Raw genomic sequence first — 26313 nt, 5'->3', positions numbered from 1 at the left:
GCTTTGAACGTATAAAACATTAACAGATATGAACGTGTGATTCCCGATGATGCATGTTTTAAAAGGAAAATGATGCGACGAATTAAAAGTAGAGTTCTCTTTGGCATTATTTGACGAATGTAAGACAACCGGATGGTCACAAAAATTCCAAGCTTAAATAGTCGTTTCTATGGATTTTTAGAAAATTATTTTTTTCGCTATTTTCTATCGATGTGCTCTTTCTGTTTTTATCACATTTAAGCTTTTATTTGAAACATCATGAAATCATACCAAGTTACTTTGATGGTTACAAATGTACATGAGATTGATGTCAAATGATGAATACAAACGTTCTAATGATTTGTATGGGTTATTCCTTTACCATAAACTTCATGAAAATAAATAAGTTAATTTGTTAACAATGGGGTTAAATATACAGTTCGCTGACAAAATGAAATATAAAAATCAATCACATCAATTGAAACAACATATTCAAGTAAAGTTATGTATATTTCTCAATTTCTCATATTGATATGTTGCTAGGAATTAGTTCAGGTGTTTTTCTCCTACCCATAAATCAACATAGTAAATCCCTGGTATATGATCCAACAACACCCGAACATATGGGATCTGTTAAGACGTGTTCCTAGCTACTAAAAATCCTAGACGTTTATTATGGTACGGAGGAAAGCATTGTGTCTCTGCAGTCTTAAGTTTAATTGCCTAGCAACACGTTTACATAATCCCATTAACCCGGTTGTTGGTAGGCCATATATGTTCCCAGGTGTATAAAATATTACTTTATAGAACGCCACTAATTATATAGCACTATCAATGCTCATTTACGTTTGTTATTTTGTATGCATTATTTTGGCCATTTTATGTTCTTTGTGATGTATGTCTGTTTTCCATGTCTGGTCTTTTTCCCTGGATTACATTCTTTTGATTTACCGCTAGAAGCTTGGTTCCCTTGATTACTCTATCATAACTCATTAAACCATGTATTTGTGTAACATGTAGGGTTCTGTCAAAGGTAGTACTCTTTACTTGAATAAACGACTCTATTCTATCAAACTGGTAAAATATTGAAGTCGTTTCTTTAACGTTAGTATTTTTTGCCCTTGTATATCTACGGATATGCACGTAATAAACTTATTATATACAGATACAGTAAATATTTGTTAAGATACAGAAGATTTAATCGAATGTGAAAAACAATAGTTCTACAGTTATATGTTCACTGATGTTGTAAGTTTGTGTTTAGGTTTTTTATTGTATGTATCAATAAGAAGGGATTGACATTTGTGTTCTTCTTGTGGTCCTAAATCATTAAAATGTAGAACACTATATAAGAAGAAATTGAAAATACAACAGAGCAAAAACACGGACAAGAACAAAAACAAAATTTGAAAACAGAGCAAGACGACATATAAAAAGAACAATTCCGGTTATGCATCTTGTTATCCTTGCCTTTCAAAATAAAGTATACAGTCTTATTTCAAAAGGTAGTCGTAGGCGTTGTAGTTCATTTATAAGGATTTAGTTGACATCAAAATGTACTGATTCCGAATCTCGTTTCAAAAACAATTTTTGAATTCGATACTTTGGCAATTCTAGTAGTATGTAGTTAATGTATATTTGGCTTTATCAATTTAAGTAAACGACTATTTCATGAGTTTTCGCTTTTCTTTTATTACACCAAAATGTCATAACATACTATAATTACATTTCATGGCAAAATTAGATAAAACGAACAGTAGTATTTATACCGCAGCGCCATCACTCGAATTGCCAATTACCACAAGTAAAGATTGATCATCAGGAGAAACGTTTCTATCATTCGGTGACAGTCTACATGTGTTCTTTGACCTTACGATACTAAGTTTAGTCCCATTCAGTTTCATAGAAGTACTGTGGCTTGAGAATCTCCGAGTAAGTCTAGGACGACAGCATCCTAAAAGCATCATAAAAGACTGTCTAAACTTTTGATTCATAAAACAGTAAGTTATTGGGTTGCACATGGTTGACACATAGGACAAAACAAATATCAGAGTGAACTTTACAGGTGTAAAATGAGTTCGCAAACTTTCCACGTGAAACGTTTTCCAAGTTAAAAATACATACAACGGAGTCCAGCAGATGAAAAATTCTAGACAAACAACAACTAGCATTCGTATTACTTTCAACTTTGCTGCTCTGTTTCGTTCCGGATTCGAGCGCCTTATTCCTCTTCTGAAATCTCGATTACGACGTGCTGGTACTGAATCTGCGCTTACGTACCCATTATCAGGAGAAGAATTTTGCGTCCCATAGTTGGCGTACTTTGCAGAGTTTGTTTCATCATGGTGTGTAAATGAGCCAGAAAGTACACCGTTTGAAACACCTGAAAATAATTAAATAAATTGATGCTTAATAATAAAAAAAATACTTATTATGCTTTTGAAGTAACTAATTGGTGTATAGCGTTGAATGTTTATGGACAAGGAATGAACAGTTACTGTCTGTGGTTTTTTATTGCATGAAAGTCTTTTAGATCAATGAATTCATATGACGTTACTACACTACTATTGATAAAAAGGACATTTACGCAGATTTTTAAAATTTGCATTATTTTGTTTAGGTAATTTGTTTTTACGCACTTAATGTCCAAGTGGTTGTCGTGGTTGGTCCGAGTTGCTTCATTTGTTTTCTCGTATATGCCTCGTGAGTAAATAACTTCAAGTTAAACTACCCCTAAAAGCAATTAATGGAACGTTTTAAATGAAACTCTAGTACATTTTATAAATAAGTTTACGTGCGGTTGTCTTATTAGATAAACTTTTAGTTGAAATTAAACGTTACGACAATGACATAAATCTTGAACATAGTTGCAGTTTTTTTTCACCATTTCGATTTTTCTCAATGCATTTTATTGACATTAATTAATCCTTGCCATTCTCGCTGAAACAGTTATTTCATTACCGACCACTTTATGTCGATCAAATTTGACATTTACCGGGTAAAATGAATTACCAAACATCTTAAATTCCAAGAAAAAAGGATAACTATCTTAAGATCCTAATGAGTGATGATGAATTCAAAAGGATGTAGAAGCAGTAGCATGTCAGACATGTTTACCGTTTAATGGTAATGGCTGAAGAAATGCTCACAATGTTAGGACGACAGTAGTAACTGTATAATGGATGGGAGGATAATTTGCATATATATATATTGCGATGCTGTTTTGGTCGTTCCCTCTGCGGGACTCGAACTCGTACCGCAGTGACATCTATGGCCCCTAGCTGGTCTAGGGCGCTGGACTTAGTGGAGGCGGTGTTGCCATAGATTTTACAGCGGTACGAGTTCGAGTCTCGCAGATGGAACGACAAAAAATTTGCATCGCGAATTTGACAGTTCTAACAACAATGGAATAAATTTAAGTTGTGATGCCATAACTAATGGCAAGGTTTCCAATAATGAAATCGCCTTTTTGAGGATTGAATGAAAAGAAGATCACCAAAGGGTGGGGTATGGTGGTAAATGGTAAAACATGAGGAAAACAAAAGAATGATACTTTTATTTCAATTTATGCCTATAATTGAACATACAAAGGGAGAGTTTTGTCTTTGAATTGGGTTTGATTTTGTTAATATACAAAGAAAACTTCAAATATCAACATCAGCATAATAAACTTGAAACAGTTAAGAAAACATTTTACATGAATTTTCACTTAATCTTTCTCAAGATTTGTCATTTACTTTAAACATTACTAATTGACAGATTTTACCAGAAGACATCAGTTAAATTGTAGCTCAAAAGTCAATTAAAACACGTCTAAACAACCTTATAGTAAACATGCAAAATTATGCAGTTTTCGGGTATCTCGGTGACTGAATTGATAGGTCCTTCCGGATCTTCACTTATTCATGTACAGGTGTAAAATGTCCGCATATCTTTATTCAATAGGACTAATGTATATTTTAACCTACCATTTGAATCTTTCTGTTGAAGATGTGATGTAATACCATCCCACAATGTAAAAATGATGCATCCATACGCAATAACCATTAGCACAAATGGACCAAGAAGCAGAATTAAATTAAGAAAGACTGTGTAAGCCTTTTCCAACTCTTCACTTTCCCATAGTTCATCGCACTTATATTTAACAATTTCAATGTTTCTTATTTTCAACTTCTTGTACTTAGTACATATTGCCACTGGTATTACAACAATGGCAGCCATGAGCCAGCAGACAATGATTACTTTGTAAGAATGTGATAATGTCTGCCATCGCCTTGAACGCAACGGACGACATATACCGAAATATCTTTCCAGTGAAATGGCAACCAATGTAAAGCAGCTAACTGTAACTGACACACCTAAAAAAGTAAATGTACTAGTTATTTTTTTTAACTGTAATCATCACATTGTTCATGTCTTTAAAAGACTAAATTTAATTCTTAACAAAAGTGAAATATCAAGTACAGAACAGATCATATAATGAGTATCAGACATGCGTAAAGAAGTGTATTGAGTATATGTATATTGGTCAAAATTAACTTATCTTATATTAAGTGTGGCAGTATATTGGATATTGAAATAAGATTTTTTTACATCCTTTTTTATGCTCTAATCTTCATCCTTACAATATTTTTAGGCGTTGATACGAAGTCGTCAGTTTTTACCAATGTGTTAATTAACTCTATGATGTGTTGCTTACCATTGTTTACTTTTTACTTTACTAAAATAAAATAGCTGAACTTTGAACCTAACTTTAATACATGTCTTATAGTACATGTAGGTATCTGTAGGGATGAATACATGTATCACATGTATGTCAGTATCATAAGCCCTTTCTATGCATTGAGACAGGAAGTGCTTTCACAATATAATGGATGAATGTAGTGATTTCAAGATCCTACTGAGGTATTTGATGAATTGCATCGTTGGGCAGTGGTGTGCAATGACACAAACGAGTCTTCAAATCTAATTTCAAATTTCCCTTTGACTGCCGGAGCAAGAATAGATCTGACAAAAGTCAGTTATTTCAGGAATAAGGATAGTGTTTATATAATAGAATTTAACAAGCGTTTTAACAGATCTGATGTTGGATGATAATCGTCTTTAATTTACATGATATTTTTTTAAAAATCGAAATCCGATTCATATTATTTCCAAACTTGGTTAATGGTTACGAACAAAGAATGAATTCATTAAAACGTTATGTCTCAATATGTTAAATAAAAGTAGATAGCTCATACTGAGAAAGATATAGTAACGACCGTTTTTGATACAAATTCCTGCTGCTTGGTAATCACCGTAAATGTCGTCTATCTCTGATACGAATACTCTGCCATTATTTTTTGACAAATTAATAACTCATTGATTATACAGGAATCAGAAACTTAGATTCTCTGAATTATTATTTTCCAAGATAAGATCTGTTTATCAACAAGAAGTTTCTTTTGTCAAATTATCGTTTCGTTATCCAATAATAGTTGTCTTAGTTTAAGTGCACCGGCAGGGCAAAGTCCTATCTTTAATTTGTCATATTTATTTTTCACATTCATGAAAAGTCACATTATTTAGCAATATCAATGTTATATGTATAAAACATACAATTTGAAGATTCACAGACACACATTGGTAGCTTTTTTGGAATGCTGTCAAATGAAAAAAAAACCCAAAAAACAAAACAGTTTTTTAATGTACTTTATAAGAAGTCTATTTGCAAATCAGACAAGAGGTGATTCATATACATGTTACGGGAATGGATATGGTAAATACGTCAACAACTCCACCGGGATGAATAATGCTAGATCAAGGCCACCATGATTCTACAATGAATGACGAGGAAACTCTCATACCACAGGGCGGGCTGGGACTGGTCCCAAGCATTTTTTATACATATGTACACAGCTACAACGAAAGAGTTGCCTTTTTACACTCCAGCACAATGAAAGTAAACTGAAAGTGAAAACGAAACAATACATGCAGAAGCCAGAAAATTAAAAAAAAAAAAACACTTTAGAGAATTTTTTTTTAATTTCTTATCCAGAAATAAATACCACATAACCATGAAATAATATTTATGTAGATTGTACTGTACCATCGACTAGATTTACTAGAAATATGTTGGATATAAATGTACGGTGGATATGTATACCAAAAAACTATAGTTACGTAAAATGTGATGTGCCTTCGTTGTTCGATGGGTTTTTTCTGTGTAAATTATGTTGTCTACTATTGGTTTTGTCTGGTTTTGAAATGGATTTGTACTTATCAATATATCAAATGTTCAATGATCATGATAAAGATGATACGAATGGCGTACCATAGATAAATTTAGAAAGATTGCATCGTTAAAGTTTACCTTTAAGTAACAAACACCTATTTAGATAATTGCTTCCTGGTACGTTTAATGATTTCTGCAAGTTCCTGACAAAGTTATGAATTAAAAATGAGAACGCGAATTTCACCATAACAAAGGAAAGAACAGCTGTAGGCGAGACAAACAGAACAGTTTTCTGTATTATAATCGGAATTATATGAAATATGCTCTATATACTTGTAAAACATGCTCTATATACATGTAATAACTTCACGATATGACGATATAAATTGAAAACAAAATACAAATTAAACAAATACGGATACAAATGGTAAACATGCTGTCAAAGTCACTCTTTAGAAAAAGTATGTGAGTAAGTGCCAGTAAAACCAATGTTGCCAAGCATTAAAGCCACGACACTGAAGACAAATGTGAGAGATTTAAAAAAAAAGAAAAAAAAAACTACGCTAATATTATTCAAGAAAAAGCTTAGTTTCTATCTAATGGTGTGCCTTGTTAAGCATTCATATACTATCTGATAATTTACTAAAATAAATTACGAATTAAAGACAGCTTATTGCCTAATCAATTCGCCAAAATGCCAATTCTTGTATCTTCTAGTTTATCAGCAGTATATAGACAAAGATTTACCAATTCAAATATATATATATATCAATTAAAATACTGAGGTTCACAACTCTTATCTTTTATTTACTTTTTTTCGCAGCGAATGTCTTCAAAATCTATACTCAAAGAAACCTGTCTAAATCGAACCCTGGATATTCCAATCCAAAAACTTGTTTAAACCAGACGCATTGAAAAGTCCATTTGTAACAATTTAAATGCACTTTGAACCCTGTATAATCTAAAGTCTGTCTTTACAAAAGTTTCTTATCTTATCCGTATCTTATCTAAGTAATCGCCAAATTATGTGCAGTTGTCATTCAATCACATAAAAGCTCTCTTTAGCTAGGTTTTACATAATTCCATCTTAGGCAGTAATGCAGTGATGAATGATGATTGTTTGCCCTATATTGAAAGTCTAACGTTCGTTTTATACCATGTGTCCTTTCGTCTTGTTTTTTTATCTAATCACAGTACTGTAAAATATCTCTTCTCTGTAATTACGTTTAATGGCATTTCAAGATAAGCACATTGTTGATATTTTCAGTGTGTGGATTGCTGCAAACTAACATGTTACAGGTCTTTATACGTACGGCCTCAATGACCAAAATGAAGAAGGGTATCAAATTTCCTGTTGGGAATGATAGATTAATCAACTAGATTCTAACTTGCGTAAGTGCTAAATTTAGTACGGACATCAAAACTAATCACTCAATCTGTCTGGACGACTCAGTTATTATTGTCATTGTACAAAAGTTACATTGCTTACATAGCGTTCATTTAAGAACCATACATGGTGAGTTATTGGTTAAAGTATTATATTTTTTTTATTTCAGTATATTTTAATATTTGACTACGATAAGAGAGCTAAACTTGGTCAAACTGAAAACAATCCTTTTAATTTAATTTCTAACCGATTAAAGTTAAAATTAATGCGTATTTCTTCATCAAAGCCTTATCAGTTTGACATTATTTAATTTCCAGACTACGGACTGATCGACGTTAATGACGTCACAGTACCAAGTTAGTTTATGGAAAATAACCTATCTTGCCCATTTGAGAAATAAACAATCGAATAAAATTTTCATTTAATATCCTTCATATCTAGAACATAAAATTTAATCAAGGAATTCGTATATTCTTTTCTACATATAAATATATCAATATTTTTATCTATGCTATTTAGTTATTAGCTTACAGTTCGGGGAACAGGGAAGATTTTTCCTTGATTGGATAACAATCACCTGACGAATTTTTTGGAAGTCATCGGACATTTGGATAGGAGAAAGATATTTATACCTTTTTTCTGACATATAATCTTATACATTTAGAAAGAGTAATCAAGATAATTAAGATTATAGCGAAAATAAAAAGAATGTTATACATGGACAAAGACTAAAAATGGAAAACCGATACACATAATAAAGAACATAAATAACCAACATAATACGTACAAAGCAACAAAAGTAAATGAGCAACTTGCACTACAGTGGAAATTTGTAGCATCGACCAGGTACATCTGTAGGGTAAGCGTTATCTGTTTCTCTAGAAACACGAACGGAGTTGCTCATAAAAAGTCAAGTCCAGGGTACACGAAAGAGGAAAGGAAAACTATGACCCGTTGAACAAATAAATGAACAACTTTATTTTCTGATAGATAGTTTAAGTCGCCTTCTCTGTTGTCCAATCAACCTCTTTTAGTGATTTTCGTTTGATAAGCAAAAAAGACTAATGCTATTCACCAAACATCATCATTGTATGCGCTATAATCTATAGAATTACATCTATTGGTATATTGGTAAACTATGCTTGATTAGTTACAGAATCCATGATGGCAAAATTATTTATGTCTGTCTCTATTTTCATACACTGCCAAACAGCTTCATCAGGATGTCACCGAAGCTAAAATAGTCGTATTTATGGAATTTAGGTATTAACCAATACAGAAAAGTCTTTCTGAAAAGTGCATTTAAACACAAACTTAAGTAAAAACATCTTAAGAAAATGCTTGCTGTTTTAGTGACTGGCTGTTGTGTATGTGTGAAAATTTTTTTGTACGTGTGTGGGGTGGATGTATGGAACAACCAAATAAACGAAACTATCTATCCGTTTGAGTTACGTATCATACATAACTATCAGCATATCAGTATTTCACTGACGACAATCCAACTATTAAAGGTTCGTAATATGTAACGAAAGAGGAAAGATAAATGAACAATACATGTCGTCTGCATTGGTGTTTTAAGTTTAAAAGTACACTTACTTTGTAAAGTTTCATTTTTCTTTCGAATATGTTATATCTCATTCAATCCTGTGATATTCAATCACTAGATTTTGTCAACAGGAAAATGTTTTTGTCATACGTACTTCGTTACATGTCATTTAGAGAACTTAAGTTTAGTTAGTATAACCCCTTATCACTTTGTCTGTTATTAAAGGAAACAAAATGTATTTGTGGTAAAAACATTATATGGTTGAAGTTGTCAAGTTTCTTGGACATTTGTAAAAAAAAAACCAACAAAACAAAACAAAACAAAAAAAAAACCAAAACAAAACAAAACAAAACAAAAACAAAACAAACAAACTTAATTCACAATTTCTAATTTTCATTGATAAATCAATACTGGCAAATGAATGACAAACAAAATTCCTTTGTATGATTTTTAGTTTGTTCTTGCTTTGCTTTTGCTTGTTCATGAAGTAAATATTTCTTCAAATTAACCATCTTTTGACATCCAGGTCAATAATTTAATACATTAGAGGTTTCATGAAATCGACTTTGATTTCATTTTTTTTCAGCATTTTTGCTGGAAAATAATGTTATTACCTTTTCTTTATTTCACCAAACAGTTATTTAAGTAAATACTCATCGAATTTATAACATGCTTCACCTGTTTTCAGAATCAGAAGTATGTTCAATTCTCAATATGACACTTCCTTAATGGAACAAATTAACACCTTTTTGAACGAGAAGAACAAACCATGTGCAAGATTATTTGCCAAGTTTTTCAATCTGGTCGAGGGAATGTTTTCATTTATTGGTCTTGAAACATATATTGTACCGACGAACCTGATGTATTTGTTTTGTTACTAAGTCTTGTCATCAAATCAAATAGCAAATAATTTCATATTTTGCGAATTTAAGGAGGTAGACCTAGGATAAAAGACATAACTATTGAATTCAGTGATATGTTTGTATCATATTCAATTTCATCAAAGCTTATCAAGTTTTATATTTGAAACAGAATGAAATCAATCCAAGTTAATTAGATGCTTACATAAGATTGATGTAAAATACTGAAAACAAAAGTTCAAATGATTTTTAAGAGTTGTGTCCCTTACCTTAGGTCTACCTCCTTAAAATTGATTGCACAGTTAATTGCATATTTCATATAAGATGATTAATCTGTTCTAATTGTTTCAAACTTGTCCACAGTTACTTAAGGTTAAAATCTCATATTTCCAGCCTGAAAATTTCATTATATTTGACGTCGATACCGTCAAGCTGAATAACATTTAGGCAACTTCTTTGTATAGATACAATATTTGTCCAAAATATCTAATCTTAACATTCATTTAAATGTGCCATATTTTTCGACCTGGATTATTTTAATCATCAATAATACTTTTTGAAATATATTGACCGCTATTTGGACAACTATGTCTATTTATAGCGAGATAAACGCGGCAAGAAATAAATCACACATGTTATATGTTTGTACCTTAAGTAAGTTAGAGATACACATATTATCATCTACTAATGTTTAAAAGACTTTTGCTTATCATGAAAATTTCCTTTTCAATCAAGATTTTGATATTTGGCGTGGAAATGATTAAAATATTTCCTGCTAACTGATCTGCGGCCAATTCTGTGTAACTATATTTACTATGAATTTGGAAACGGATGTAACCTTACTCAGCCCATCTCGTAACCATATCAGAAGTCGTTTTATATATTGACGATAGTCATTTAACTGTAAACATACTATACCATAAACATATACAAGTCGTGTTCATAGCCAGAAATATCGATATAGAAGTTTCCTTTAGGAAATGGCCTAGACTCTAGAACCCGATTACGAAAATTGAGTTTGAAATCAAGTTATTATGGTAATGAGAAATATAAGTGTAAATATCGTTATCGGCATTCCACATTTGATAAAAATATATATATATATTTTTAATTATACAAATACAAAGTAACATCAATTTTATGACTAATCATTTACTAGCCACTCAAGTCTGTTAAAAGTCGGATTACAATTAATGTTTAATAATATGATGATGTCTTAAATGCATGAAAATACTATAATATTCGATATCGTACGTGCCACTGTATTTATTTATTACATTATATTCAAAAATAGATTAACCGATAAATAGAATTTAACTAACATATAAGAACATTAAAATTAAGTACTATTAGTTTAAGAAAATAAAACCAAAGTTATCGATTACAAAGGCAGCGTAAAGATGGTAGCAAAAGCATAATGGGTTTCCTTCACCATTTCCATCATCAGCTCACGAAAGACAGATAACCATAATTAAACATGTGTTTTTCAAAAACATCCTGAAACTGAGAAAAATCGGTCTGTCGTTAAATCATGCTTAGCATTTAACTATTGTTATTATAACATCGAATACAAGAAACTAATAAACCTTAACAAATAACGTGATCTATGGTCCAGGATTGAGCAGATGGGCGAAATTATAAGATTGAATCCAAATGGCTTCCAAATACGGCCATTATAAAATACGAAAGTATACCGCAAACATTATTTATCTCGGAAACACAAAGATAAAAAAAACCTTCTGATATTTAAAATAATAAAACCAAAGATATCAATAAAAAAGAAAGCATAAAAATATCAGCAAAAATAATGAGTTTCTTATACAATTTCCATCGCCAGCTCAGGAAAGTCAGATAAACGTGTTTTCAGAAACATCCTTAAATTGAGAAAAGTCGGTCTGTTGTAAAATCAAGCTCAGCCATGAAATATCATCAGTATGGCATCAAATGCAAAAAAGGATAAAAAAAAACTAATAAAAATCAATAAATTAGGTGAAGCATGGTTCGGTACTGAGCACATGGGCAAAATTAAAATAATTTAAAGGTTGATCCCAAAAGGCTCCCCTTTCTCCAAAACAAAAACAAAACACAACAAGTATATATCAAACTTTGACCCCTCTACCAAAAGACAACACATTTGATTTAGTAGTTACAGCGGCGTTGATTATACATTCTAAATTACGTAAAATCTACCTATAAAATAAGTGCTAGAGTAATATAACCATCGAATATGGTAAGATGTATGATACGAAAAAAAAACTTGCATTTATCATGCATAAAGAGATATGCTGAACCAAGAATATATGCAAGAATACATTAAAAAATAAATTAATCTTCTGGTAACCATTACTTGCTTTGATGTGTTTGTGGTTTTTCCTAAGCTTGAAAAACATAATTTAAGTTTCGTGATATTAAATTAGCAATCGACATAAGACATTAGATCCACCTTTTTGCTCTAAGGGAAAATCAAAATTAACATCTTTTATTAACTAGTTATGTAATAAGCGTTATATATCACAAGTAATAAAAATGATGAATATGGTATGCCTTGTGACTAAACAAAGCACAATACTGAAGATATCAGTATGATGTATAAAAGACATATAATACAGTAGCTCTTTCGAACATTGATTCCATGGTCTTTAATCTTTTTTTAATTAATTATTTTGAATTAGCGTAGCATGTGAAAAATAACTGAAAGCCGATCATATCGATAGTTATATAATTGTTTAATATATTTCAGTCTTGTAGCTCCCAAAAGTATTGAATAGGCGGATTTCAATAAGATTTAATCACTTAAGTGTTTTTGTTGTAGTGTTGCAATCAATAGAAACGCACCTTAGAATTGCCAGTTAATAAGGGTATTACAGAAAAGTTTCTTTTTTACACCTAAATATAAAGTTCTCTAGTTCTGTCACCTCAATTCAACACATACGCGTACGATTTACTAAGGATTTGTATTTCGATTTGTTATTCGTACATAAATATTCCAAACAATAAAGGTATTTTGACCATGCACGTACGAACCAGGCAGGATGCTTATTTCTGTCAAATAACCCATAAAAGTTAAAGAAAGTATTGTTGTTATTTCTAACGTTTTATTCTTGAATGTTAAATACGTGTACAAATTAGCGTTTAAAATCTAATAACTCAGATACAACACTACTCTTATTAAATATTTTCTTGATTGTATGAATACTGAAGTAATGACTATATGTTATATATATATGGGTGTGAAAGCTGCAACATATCGTTAGTAAATTTCAACGTGTTCCAAACCTATTTTCACTTTAAAAGTTATTGAAATAAAGCAAAATCCCAACATAGTACACGGAAAGAAGAGAGCCACAATATTACTCATTTCAATTTCCTTTGCTTTTCTTGTCTAGACTTCTAGATTAAAAAAGCAATAATATTGTTAATAAGACAGATCAAAAGATAGGCGTGTTTGACAGTCATTTCAGTTCTAAAAAGCAATACTATTTTATTATAATGATGGGTGTTCATAATCCGTGTAATTCTAAATACATACCTAAACGGATTTTGTACATTTTTATAGTATGAAAAATATTCAGAAGCATTCAATTTTGATAAGATATATTCTGTCATCTTGATATTTAACCAAAGCATTTAAACACCTAATGAATAAGACAAACTGTGTCATAGGACTGTCAGCTGTTTCCATTATGATGAGTTGATATCATAACCTATCTGCCGTTTTACGTAGTATCTGGTTTTTGCAACAAAAAAAACAAAAAAAACAAAAACAAAAAAAAAAAAAAAAAAACGGCGCCCAGAAGTATGTACTAAAGTATGGTATACAGTATACTCTTCTGTCAATTTTGCCAATTTGTAGAATTATACGGAGTTAGATAGGACCCGATGACACACCTGTCATTGCATACTTGTCGTGGTATATTAACAGCATTGCTCTAAGCTGTTTCTAGTTATTATATTTAATAACAAACTAGCATACCTTAATAGCTAAACCCTTAAACAAAAAAGAATATCATAGTGTGAAACAGTCAAAAACACAATGAACGCTCATTGTTCCGGCTATTGAGGTCTATGAAAGAGTAATCAAGGGAACCAAGGTTATAGCGCCAATCAACAGAATGTAATCCAGGGACAAAGAGCAGACATGGAAAACAGACAAACACAACAAAGAACATAAAGTAACTAAAATCATACATATAAAGTAACAAAAGTAAATGAGCAACTCGGACTCCACTAAAAACTGGGAGCATGGACCAGATGCACGGTTAGGGTAAGCGTCCTCTGCTTTTCTAGAAACACCCGCCGAAAGTCAAGTCCGGGGTAGACAAACGAGAAAAGGAAAACAATTGCCTCTTGAATAAATCAGTGTTCATGGTGCTGATCGATACACCATTTCAAAATTGAATGATTCTGAATATTTTTCATACTATACAAATGTACAAAATCCATTTAGGTCTGTATTTAGAATTGCACGGATTATGAACATCCATCATTATAATAAAATAGTATTGCTTTTTAGAACTGAAATATAGAAACCGAACAACTTTCTTGATTTCGATACAGAAATCTGGTGAGATAGGGCGAGATAGACTTTGACCTTCAAATTTCTGTTGTTTCGTCACAGGTAAAAACATGTTATGTTGTCCTACATAATTGTTGACATTTTGTTCTTCTACAGTTGTAGTTACCTCCGTTGAAATGTATCAGATAGTAAAAAATGGAAATGTGTTGAAGATGCCAAAATGTATTGCAATTGCTGATTTACATTGTAAATGTAACCGCGAAAAAATGTACCCGCAAAATCTATTTTAACACTTATATAACGCTAACTATTTTTTTAATCCGCGTAAAGTAGTACTCGCGAATATGTTCACTAGACAGAATCCAGGAAAATTAATACCTTTACAGTAATCTACATGTAAATTCGATGACATTTTTTTGGTTTTATTATAGGATTGAATAGCTATTTTCGGTCGTTCATTGAGTTTGGGAGCTCCGAGATCCGTTCATACATGCATGAACGACCGAAAATAGCTGTTCAATCCTTATAATTCTATCCGGTAGTCAAAGTTACCCTCTGAGAGCCTCAGTCGGTTATAATGAGACACTGTGTTTTTACGCTTCAATACACACACACACACACACACATACACACACACAAACACACGTATGGAAGCCCAGACGAATATTTAAACATAATCGGCTGTACAACAACAGTGAAGGCGGTATGGACGAAGTGATAGTTGGCATTGATAAATACGAGATGTAAACAATACAACAAGAATATAATTATTACGGAAATACAAGGAAGAAGAAAAATTATAACAAGGTGTTTTCAAGGGTCCTGTCAGACTCAGTTATAAGTTTCTTTCTCCAAGCTGAAAATTACTCTCTGTAAACGAACTTGACCGGTAAAATCAATGCGCATGTATTAAAATATTCTTACGGCTATATTATACCGTTCAGTTAGTTGCCACACTCTTCCAAACTACACAGCCGCCATATTGGTTTCAAGTTGACTGGCGTTCATGCATGTATGAACGATCTGGCGAAGGGCATGCATGTATGAATTTTCTGGCAACGACGTTCTCGGCCAATCAAAAACGGCCATAGGCATGTAGAATTTCATGAATAGAATTATTCAATAATAACAACGCTATCAAAACAAAACAAATACAAAACGTATGACATTTATAACGTTACAATTTTGTCGATCATTAATTTCAAGGGTCTGGTGTTATAATTAATAGATTTAGGAATATTGATATACCATTCTGGTAAGGTAAAGTTGTGCTAGTGGGATCAATTATTTCTATGGCAGTAGAGTGCTTTCGCTCATAAACGCGTTTTTGAAATTGTATGCTTTCAGATTAAGTTTCATTAATTTTAGAAAATTAGCACTATTCAATTTATTTTTCTTGACGAATAAACACCTCATCACTTCGAATAAAACATCAAATAATAAAGTTTCGCCAATATCATTGCAGTGCAACCTGTCTATGAAGACTGATTTTACTTACTTCAACTGCCATGGAACTAGATTGTAAAATATAAAAGTAATTCATAAATACGGTCCTGTATAATTTAAGATAATACGTTTTGAATTTATTTCAAGTGAATTATGATAGCTCATAAATTCTATTGTGTAAAACACAACACAATTAAAACAATTTAGAGAGCTGTCAGTCAAATTACAATATGTTCATTTACGTTACAGCTTTTTAGATGCATACATTGTTTAATCCATAAAATCCTCATTGTTTACAAAAGATGCATTTCAACATTTCGAATCAGAATAATGACTGGTTAAAGCATGAAAAATAGAAATCTAAGGAATGAAATTAATAGATATAGACAACACATTGTCATGTTTTAAGCATCGTATGATCGGTTCACTAGAAGACTTCGTTTAAAAAAACGACAGCCATTTGCACTATCACGAAAAGTGCGTACAGTGAAAAAATCGGAAGTGAAAATGACATAATACGGATTCTAAATGCTTACCCGCAATATGCTTTGCCCAAATGGAACAATGATCTTCATTTTGAGGTATTAATAAACAACTTTGAATAAGCTATGAAAGATAAAAAACAAAATAGACGTACTTGAAATTTCCAATTAAAATATATAGTATCTGTTTATTGATGTTTTTTTTTAAAAAATGAACCAGTTGCTAAAAATGAACTTTGCAAAGGCAAAATACCCTAAATATTGTGTCTTTATAAACGACAAGGGAGGTGTAATGCAAAAGGCGTTTTTTATTAAAATTATTTTATCTACTACTTTTAAATGATGTTAAAAATAATCACTTTCATCAAATGTTTAGTTGAGTATTTATTACAAACTGACATCGATGTCTTTGCACGAGTTGTCATTTCTATCGTGGGATCTTGACCTTAATGTCTATTTCGAAACTTCTTTCATATCCGTTTGATTACGATTTGTTTATTAGCCTTATCGTTGTTCGAACAATGTGACATAAATGCGTATTGCAACTTAATTTAGCAAAATAAAGCAATAGGGCATGGAGTCGAATTGATGAATTTCACGACATTCGAAGATGATAATGCTATGTGTTTAGTTAAGGAAGTATTACTTTCTAAGCAGCTACTACATGCAAGCATAACCCAGAGAATTCAATGAAATAGAATGATTTCACACTCTTGAAACACGTGCAATACGTAAAGATTTAAATTTGGAAGTGCTGTACGAAGCTCGATAAACCTAAACATTCATTCCATTTTCATTTTTAGCCCATAAGGTAAGATCATTGCCTTGAAAACTAAATCTTACATTGACAATCCCTAGGATAAGGAAACATTTTCATAATTTAATAAATGGCTTTCGCCAGGATTTTTATGGTACTTGTAATGTCCCTTATTTTTGTACTTTTATATTCGCTACAATTATTTCCTGCTGAATGGTCATTGTCTATTTATTTTTCTTTGTCCACGATTAAGTTATGTTCAATGATTTTCCATCTTTTGACACTTTAATGATCAGCATTTTTTAATACAAAATTATTGTTCAATAAATACATTTATATGATATATAATCTTTTGAAATCTTAAGGAATTATTTTTTAATAAAAAGAAAAAGAATAAAAATCAGAATCACAAAATGTAGGTAAATCTGATGAAATGTAACAGAAACCGGAATCCGAACTATTACGGAATAAGGACATCATAAAATAGAGGTAATTATTACAGGAAACAGGACATGTGTATCGTCGTAGATAAATCTAATGTCGTTATTTGAAAAGAAAAAAAAACTGACAACAAACTTGCTGAACCGGTTTTGGTAGTATCCTGTACAGCCTTATAACATCCGTTATGTGTCGCACGTGGAACTAACTGCCAATTTATATCAAACTTACGACCGCCGAAGGAAAATGATTATAAAGTAATGTTGAAAAACAGCATTGTCTTTTATGAAACCAATACATGTATTTAATCTGAAGTAATTGAAACATTCAGGCGCACAATATGTTATCAATAAGTTTCAACATAAATCTTGCCTATTTAAAAAGTAAATATTATACGTATAATGTAAAATATGTAAGCATGATTGACGTGTTAAAATATTGGTACAATTGTACTGCATTTATATTCAACAGGATACCTTCAAACAGTAACATACAATCTTATAATGTTTTACAAATGTAAGAGTAATCAAGTTAACCAAGGTTATAACGGTAATCAAAATAATGTAATCCAGGGACAAAGACCAGACATGGAAAACAAACATACACAATAAAGAACATAAAGTTACGGAAACCATACATGCAAGAACAAAAGCAAATGCGCAACTCGGACTCCACTAAAAAGGGTGTTCCAGTAAAATGTAGTTGGTATGACATTGTGAGAAAATTAATCTCACAATTTGTATATTATTATTGAAGTATATTTCGTTATAATTTACATTCATGCATTCTCTCTGATATTTAACTCACTTAGAAAATATGATTAAGAATTTGCAGTGTTTTTTTTTATATAGCTGCTTTGTGATCCTTACTAGATACAGAATTTGTAGATAATCGTTTTACTTTGTAACCGACTTTTACATTAAAAACAAGCTTGATCTCAGACCTTTTATGGTAACAAGGAGGAAACATGTACAAACTAAAAATTATTGATGAGCAATTTAGATATAAGACCTACAAAATATAAACTGAATTTGATGATAAGAGCAAAGCAACAACAACAACAACAACAACAACAACAACAAAATAAAGAAATTGAATGAACAATAAAAATTAAAATATAGAAAAATAATAACTTATCACCAAATTATATGAGATTCATTTTGACAGAAACATGGAAAATGATATTCTGTCAAAATGTAATAAATGGCGATGCATAATGAATGTGCGAAACATGAAAAAAAAGTTGTATTATTCCGTATCTTCCTATTTCTTGATCTAAACACAAACTGAGAGTTGGGAAAAAACATTGCATCATTTGTCGCAGTTTCTTGGAAATACCACGAGCATTTACGTCGAGCTGACAGTTGTAAACACGATTATCTTACAGCTTCCTGAAATGTTCAACAGCTACATGTTTAAATATGATAAAAGAAAACAAATACTACTCATAGCAATATTTCACAATCTTTCTCATAAGGAGTTTCATAGCTATTGGCTGATTGGTTGAATTTGGCTTAACGACTTATATCATATATTTCAGGTCGTGTACGATTATTCAACCAGACGTGCAATACTTTGCGCTGAATCGAATCTTTATTATGTTAACGCACTGATACAAAAACCGACAAGTAGGTATGCCACCTAACTTAGGCATATTCTGACTCCCATCCGGCCAGTCGTTACTCAACCCCTTAATACATACCGCGCGTGTGGTGTATATCGGCCTTGGATCAAACGCACGACCCCCCCCCCTCCCCCAAATCGAGGCGATCAAATTACCCCTACCCCGCAACCACCGATTACCAAACAAATATTTATTCTTTCAGGATAGAAAGGAAAGACAATTGTCACCCTAAATATCACACTTAACTCTTGAAAAGCGATATTTAAACATATCAAAACTAATAATCCCCTTTGAAACTTTCAATTTGCGATCTCTGTTTGAGGGTATTTCGAATTCAAATGATCGTCTCGTTGGACAGAAATAAAACGTAATTTATTACTTCGAATATGCATTTTGAATGAATATATAGGTTACAGACCACCAATTCAACCAATGAGCATTCGGAACGTACGCAAAAATAGTCCTACGCAAAAATTACCCCTGTTCCTCATAGTGCTGTGAAAAAAGTTCTCATCTTATTTAAAAAATTTAAACAGTTTCTGAAAGGAAAAACATTTCTGTACATTTTATAGGTGCATTTTGCTTCTTGTGATGTGAAGCCTAATCTCCATAATGATTTTTAAATATACCCCTATCTTGTGAAAACACTGGGATTTCCCATGCTATTTATAGACCCTTCACTTCCGGTGACCAGTACTGCACTGCAAGTCTGCTAACCCCACATGCCATTCTGAGGATTGTGAGCTGACATATGTAGAATCATGCTGATATATAGTCCTCTGCAGGTTAAAGTTAAGGTAAAGTCCAGAGAAGCCATTGAATATTGTGAAATTAGCATAGAAGCCTATGGAAAGTGGAATTAGTGGTTTTTAGCCTTAAGATGAAGCCATGGCAAAATGAAAAGTTTCTTGAAATAGCTTTAAACTACTTGAAGATCTTGTTAACTTTGCCATGAGAGGAATACACTACAAAAATCCTTCAAAATATGCATTTTTTTAAGTTATAGGTCCAAATTATGGAAAATTGGTCTTTTTGGCTGATTTTTATGTCCTATCTTGTAAAAAGTGTAGAAAATTTAGTAAAAATATCAAATATTAAACTTTAAGGGCTATATTTACCTAAATATGGTGGTAATAAGCACTTGCAATCAAGTTTTGTGTAGATTTGAGCAAAAATTAGGTTAGAAATGAGGAAAAACTCACTTTCATTACTGCGGTTAAGGCCATATCAGCATTCCCCTATGGCAACAAGGAAAATCCATTATTGAGTACTTTTTTTGCTTTAGGTGCTCTTTACTGGTCATGTTTTAATGTGAAAACACTGTATTTACCAATTTAAAGCCAAATATATCACCTTTTGTGAAAATTTAAAGATTTAGGACTTTTGACATGTGATCAAGACAAAGGGGGAGGCATGTCAGAAATAAATTTTTAAAAATAGACCAATTTCTCAGAAAATGTTTACTTTTAAAACTATTTCTTCATTAATATTGTTAAAAAACAAGTTGTGATTGATATTTTTTATTTGAAAAGTCAGAAAAAGTTCTTTGCAAATATTTAATGCATTTAAGTATGGTAGAATATTGTCACTTTTTTGCTCGCACAACTTGGTTACCCTATATTTAAAAATCAAATATTTAAAAAAGTGCTTGTCACATTTCACTGAAACTTTGCAAATGCATTCAGTATGTGTGTAGGAAGATACCTGTATAGTTATTTATTTTTTCTAAGACAAAAAGTGACTCTTTAGGTTACAGACCACCAATTCAACCAATGAGCATTCAGAACGTACGCAAAAATAGTCCTACGCAAAAATTACCCCTGTTCCTCATAGTGCTGTGAAAAAAGTTCTCATCTTATTTAAAAAATTTAAACAGTTTCTGAAAGGAAAAACATTTCTGTACATTTTATAGGTGCATTTTGCTTCTTGTGATGTGAAGCCTAATCTCCATAATGATTTTTAAATATACCCCTATCTTGTGAAAACACTGGGATTTCCCACGCTATTTATAGACCCTTCACTTCCGGTGACCAGTACTGCACTGCAAGTCTGCTAACCCCACATGCCATTCTGAGGATTGTGAGCTGACATATGTAGAATCATGCTGATATATAGTCCTCTGCAGGTTAAAGTTAAGGTAAAGTCTAGAGAAGCCATTGAATATTGTGAAATTAGCATAGAAGCCTATGGAAAGTGGAATTAATGGTTTTTAGCCTATAAATCTCTTCATCGTTGTTAATTTTTATTTTTCAATAGATATGTTTTTTAATTAATTTTCTTCGAACTCTTTCCAAACAAATATGCCCTTAATCGGCTTACGACGTTAAATATTCACAATTGAATATAATTTATCAAATAGGTATTCTTTGTGTGATTTTCTTTTCCAGTGATATGTGAAAAACTTTGGACGGAAGGTTCTATTCCTGGAAGATTAACAAATATATTATTTGTTTTGTTACTGTTCCACTATTATTGAGGAAATGGGGGAATACATCAACATAATCGTAGGTTGTCATGTTAATTTAATTAACTTTAATTATTCAGTGACATTATCATCGAAATTACACAAAGATATTGAACTTTTTTTTATAAAGCATATAAGTTGAATGAACAGACAATATAATTTAATTAGACTTCATATCTGTTATTGTTAAAATCAGACACTGCATGAAGAACATAATGAAACACTGTAATCTTTACTTTCAGTTTTGGTAAACTTTTTATCAGTAAAAAAATACTTTTTTTTTGTTTTGGATGCATTGTAACAAAACAGGGGGTTATGAAAAGTTCATATGGTAAGAAAATAGTGTTTAGATAATTGCAATACAAAAATAACCTGAATGAAATAATTAGTAGGTGTGATGTTTTTTTTTAGATTGTGTAAACAGTAAATTAAGATAAATAAGTTTAAATATGTTTTTTTTTCAAATACGATTGTATATTGATAAACCTAATTGGAAAGATAGAAAAATATACTGAATCTACACATAACACAAATCTATAACACATAGTTATAACGTTTCTTTCGATGATTCAAAAGTACAATATATGTTAGATATGCTATTTCACTACATTTCGGTCATGTTTAAATTAAGGGGAAATTATACAAAATTTTACCTTGTCTTATTGAATCAATGTTACAAAACTAATTCTTTTGTCGGGTTTGATTCTACATGACAAAACAATGAGGTATGTATCGTCTATATTACTTCTGAGACGATTACACAATGAAAAAAGTATATTTTCGTTTCGGAAAGAATAACAAATTTTATTTCTCGATCAGATTTAATATTTGGAACAAAATAATGTATGTATTGTAGCTTTAGCTTGAAACACACCAATAACAAAATTGGGTTCGTTTCAAGTTGTAATCACCGTTAAGATCATTATTACAGTTTTGATTCGGCTCATGTAAATACTTTGTGCTTTGTTTTACAGTCCCGTGCGTGTATATTCCCGTTGCATAAGTTGCATTAAGCTACAACAATTACACAATTGTTTTTAAAATGTCAATAAATTCCAGAAAATTTCAAAACAATATCCTCAAGGACAGAAACTTTTAAAGTAACAAATTGATATTCATTATAAAACACACAGGTGTATCTAATGCTACGTACTAGGTTCAAACGTAGTGATGTGTTATACATTAAATCTTATTCGTAATTCAGTTGTTCTTACTTGTAAATATTATCTACCTCAGGCTTCTGCTTTGATATAAATAATAATCGGCAATTTCTATTGACCATTTTGTTTTCAAATTGACTGCCGTGACTTCGCACATTAACGAACGAACGTAAAAAAAATGAACGTGCGTCTTTTCGGGCGTATCTGGTACTTTGACATGCTCTGTTTTGACACATATCCTGCCGTAATTCTGTATAATACTGGAATATTTTGACTAAAAATCTTTTTATAAACTGGGAAATCTGAATTTGCAAAGATGATCATGATAAATAATCATGCTTACTCTACTTTGATTTGATACTTCGCATCTATCAGAAAGAAATTAAAATAAAGGATAATGCAGACACTGATAAGTCGGCCTCATATCTTGACCTACACTTAGAAATCGATGGTAAAAGAAAACTATTGACCAAACTATATGACAAACGTGATGACTTTTCATTCAGTATTGCCAAATTTCTTTTCATATGTAGAAACACCCTTCAGCACTTGCATATGAAGTTTTCATATCAAAACTCATACATTATGCCAGAACATGTCGAAACTCCGCAGTCTTTTTGTATCGAACTAGACTTCTTACAATTAGGCTTTTGGAACAGAATTATGTCGCTACAAATTTTAAGTCATTATCACAGAAATTTCATGGTCGTCATCATGAACTCATGGATGGTGTATCCATCTGCACCATGAAAACTGATTTGTTCAACGTGTCATAGTTTTCCTTTCCTCTATCGTCTACCCGGACTTGACTTCTTATGAGCAACTCGGTGGGTGGTTTTTCTAGAAAGACAGAGGACGCTTACCCTATCAGTGCACCTGGTCCATGCTAGAATCTTGGTTTCCTTGATTACTCCTTCTTACGAGTTGAACATTTAATTATTAATGGTTATTTAAAGCCAAAGTCGTCGTTTCAACAATGTTTTAAGAACAAACCCCATTAAAAAACCTCCATTTCCGTTTTAGTCAATATGTATGTCAAACCAGTTAATGTAGAGATAAAAGTTTATATACAGATTTTTTTTTATTTTCCAATAACAATTTTTCGATCTATACCACAAATGTAACAGGAAAACAATCCTTTGTAAAAAGTCTCATTTGTCTATCTTATAGTTTACGTATGCATCAATAGTAAGATTTCTTTACCAGTTTGTGTCTTTTAAAATGTGCCTTTTCCTATGCCCGTTGCTATTCAACCTAAAGAATTGCTCAGATTTATTTAATAATTGAACAGAGTTTGATCAATCAAACAAATTTAAGACTGTTAGTTGTTCTGCTGAAAACATAACAAGATTTCGAAGGTTGTGAAATCTTTTCAGATCTTTCATACAAGAATATTATAAGGAAAAAACATTGTTGTGTCAATGTGCACGTTTTTTGTAAGATAAAATCATTTAAAAACTTGACAGAAAAGGATTTTTCTTGATTTCTTTTCTAGTTTTTGTATCAGTATGAAAAAAAACGTAAAAAAAAATAACAAGGATTTCGTAGAATAACATTATAGTGTGTTTAATGATATAAGAAAAGTGAGGGTCAATGGGCGAACAAATATCATTGCTATGAAATAGATAAAAAGGTCCGAAAAAGAGACAAGAAGATTGAACACGAGCAACAAACATCCTTAAAGCCAGATAATGTACGAAGAAATTATTTCCCCTTACTATAAAAACTATTTGGCTAATAAAACGTTTCTCATTTACCTGCAATTAAAAAATCCTCTACTAGTTCACTTTAGCGTAATGATAATCAAACTGATAAAACATGAAAAAAAAACTCCTTTAAGCGACACGAATTGAAATATTCATTCTTCTATTAGTTACATTTTATTTCTCATTCGAATACTTAAGTAAACAGAACATAAACAGTGATATCTACAGAAGATTTCAGTTCCTGCTGAAGCTATCAAATTTAACAACAATTGTAACACTTGTGACAGACTTTTAATTTAGGATTAACTTTTTATGTGGTAAAAGGTGTCTACTGCTAAAATACATTTAAATGTATAAAAAAACTCACCTTGTAAATATCGAATAAGGACACACACAGTTGCTCCAAATATGAAATTTTCCAAAAACATTGGTATAAGCGTAAAAGGCATACAAAATAGTGCCAGAAGCAAATCACTTATTGCAAGATTTAACAAAAACACATTGGTCACAGTTCTCATTCGTTTGTTATGTACCAACGTAAAAATAACAAGAACATTTCCTATAACGGCCGCTAAAAAAATTATAGCATATATCACAATCAGTATGGATTCTTCCACGCCAATTTTCGCTGGTCTGAAATATCGCGTAAAGTTTTCGAACGACGTAGTATTATTAAGATCCATTTCAAAGTATATTGTTTTTTATCTAACTTGTTTTTGTTGTCACAGTGAGTGAATTTACGGTAATACTAGTTTTACTTCGCGTTAAAACATATTTGTATCTTCTTTATATAACGAATTCAATTATGTCCCATTTGCTTGCGATAACATCTCTAAATTATATTTTACCATTCTAAATCGATTCGAATGGAGATAAATTTGTAAATGCAAATTCCTCAAACATTTCAAATCTTTAAAATATCAATTAGACGAGCTAACTACTTTTATATGGATGGTGTTATTGCAACATATTAATAAACAAATGTGTATTGGCTTAATATGTCCCTAGATGTATAATCATTTCCAATTGACTTGTCAAAGCACATCTAAACGTGGGTATTTATATAGTATCATTTCATAAACTATCAACAATAATGTCAAACAGCTGCACATTTCAACTTGTCAATAACGGGATGAGGGTCATCAAACATTTCCATTGGTTTTTCACGTTATCAGAGAATCAGCCATGAATGCTCTGTAGATGATGAACCACCTACTTAATGTTTCTTTAACAGGTTATTAGATGGTCACGAAGTTACCACCAATAAATCTCCGTTAGTTATCAATCTCATGCAGAAATTACAATAAGATGGGGTTTTAATCAACATGAATGTTAAATAACAGTCTGGAATTAGTTTGTGTTATAATTATACAGACTAACAGTATTGTGTAATAAGTGTCTATCTAATTTATTTTTACATACATGAGGAATTTGTACGTTGTTTATAATTTCCTTCAATGGTAATTTGCAATTTGTTTTCAGCTGAATTGATACATTTTGATAATACAAAACTAATGCATCTCATCTACAAAGTGTGCATTTAATAATTTTATCAGAAAAAAAATGAGCAAGCAAGCAACTTTCTTTTAGCAATTTTCATTCTGAATCTATTAATTGATTCCTCCATTACTAATTTCTGTAAAATGAAATCTATGAAAATAACGCCCGTGGTGAAAAAGAGTCATTATATAATAAATCTTTCATAACTGTGATGTGAAATTATTATTGGATCTT

General features: G+C 31.4%; 1 protein-coding gene across 2 annotated transcripts; it reads right to left on the bottom strand.

The window, feature by feature from the left end:
• Nucleotides 1–1657: 1657 nt before the first annotated feature.
• LOC148604840 (cholecystokinin receptor type A-like) lies at nucleotides 1658–25674 on the bottom strand. 2 transcript variants are annotated; one of them, XM_088550583.1, is made up of 3 exons: nucleotides 24947–25674; nucleotides 3948–4337; nucleotides 1658–2362 (listed from the first exon to the last, which is right to left on the bottom strand). In XM_088550583.1, the coding sequence occupies exons 1-3, from the start codon at nucleotides 25260–25262 to the stop codon at nucleotides 1743–1745; spliced, it is 1326 nt and encodes a 441-aa protein (XP_088406709.1). In that variant the 5' UTR covers nucleotides 25263–25674; the 3' UTR covers nucleotides 1658–1742. The 2 variants fall into 2 exon arrangements, with proteins under 2 accessions (XP_088406709.1, XP_088406710.1); XM_088550584.1 differs by lacking the exon at nucleotides 24947–25674 and adding an exon at nucleotides 9177–9296.
• Nucleotides 25675–26313: the final 639 nt, after the last annotated feature.

This window comes from Perna viridis, chromosome 10 (assembly GCF_037379345.1).
Source record: "Perna viridis isolate PV_CMFRI_1.1 ecotype Kerala chromosome 10, ASM3737934v1, whole genome shotgun sequence".
Lineage (NCBI taxonomy): Eukaryota > Metazoa > Mollusca > Bivalvia > Mytilida > Mytilidae > Perna > Perna viridis.
This window is presented reverse-complemented; position numbering and strand designations above follow the sequence as displayed.

Excerpts from the sequence above, each read along its gene's own strand:
- LOC148604840 (XM_088550583.1), bottom strand. The coding sequence starts at position 25,262 with ATGGATCTTAATAATACTACGTCGTTCGAAAACTTTACGCGATATTTC. Across the intron at positions 4,338-24,946 it reads CCTTATTCGATATTTACAAG|GTGTGTCAGTTACAGTTAGC; the intron begins GTGAGTTTTTTT and ends TTACTTTTTTAG. Across the intron at positions 2,363-3,947 it reads TCAACAGAAAGATTCAAATG|GTGTTTCAAACGGTGTACTT; the intron begins GTAGGTTAAAAT and ends AATTATTTTCAG.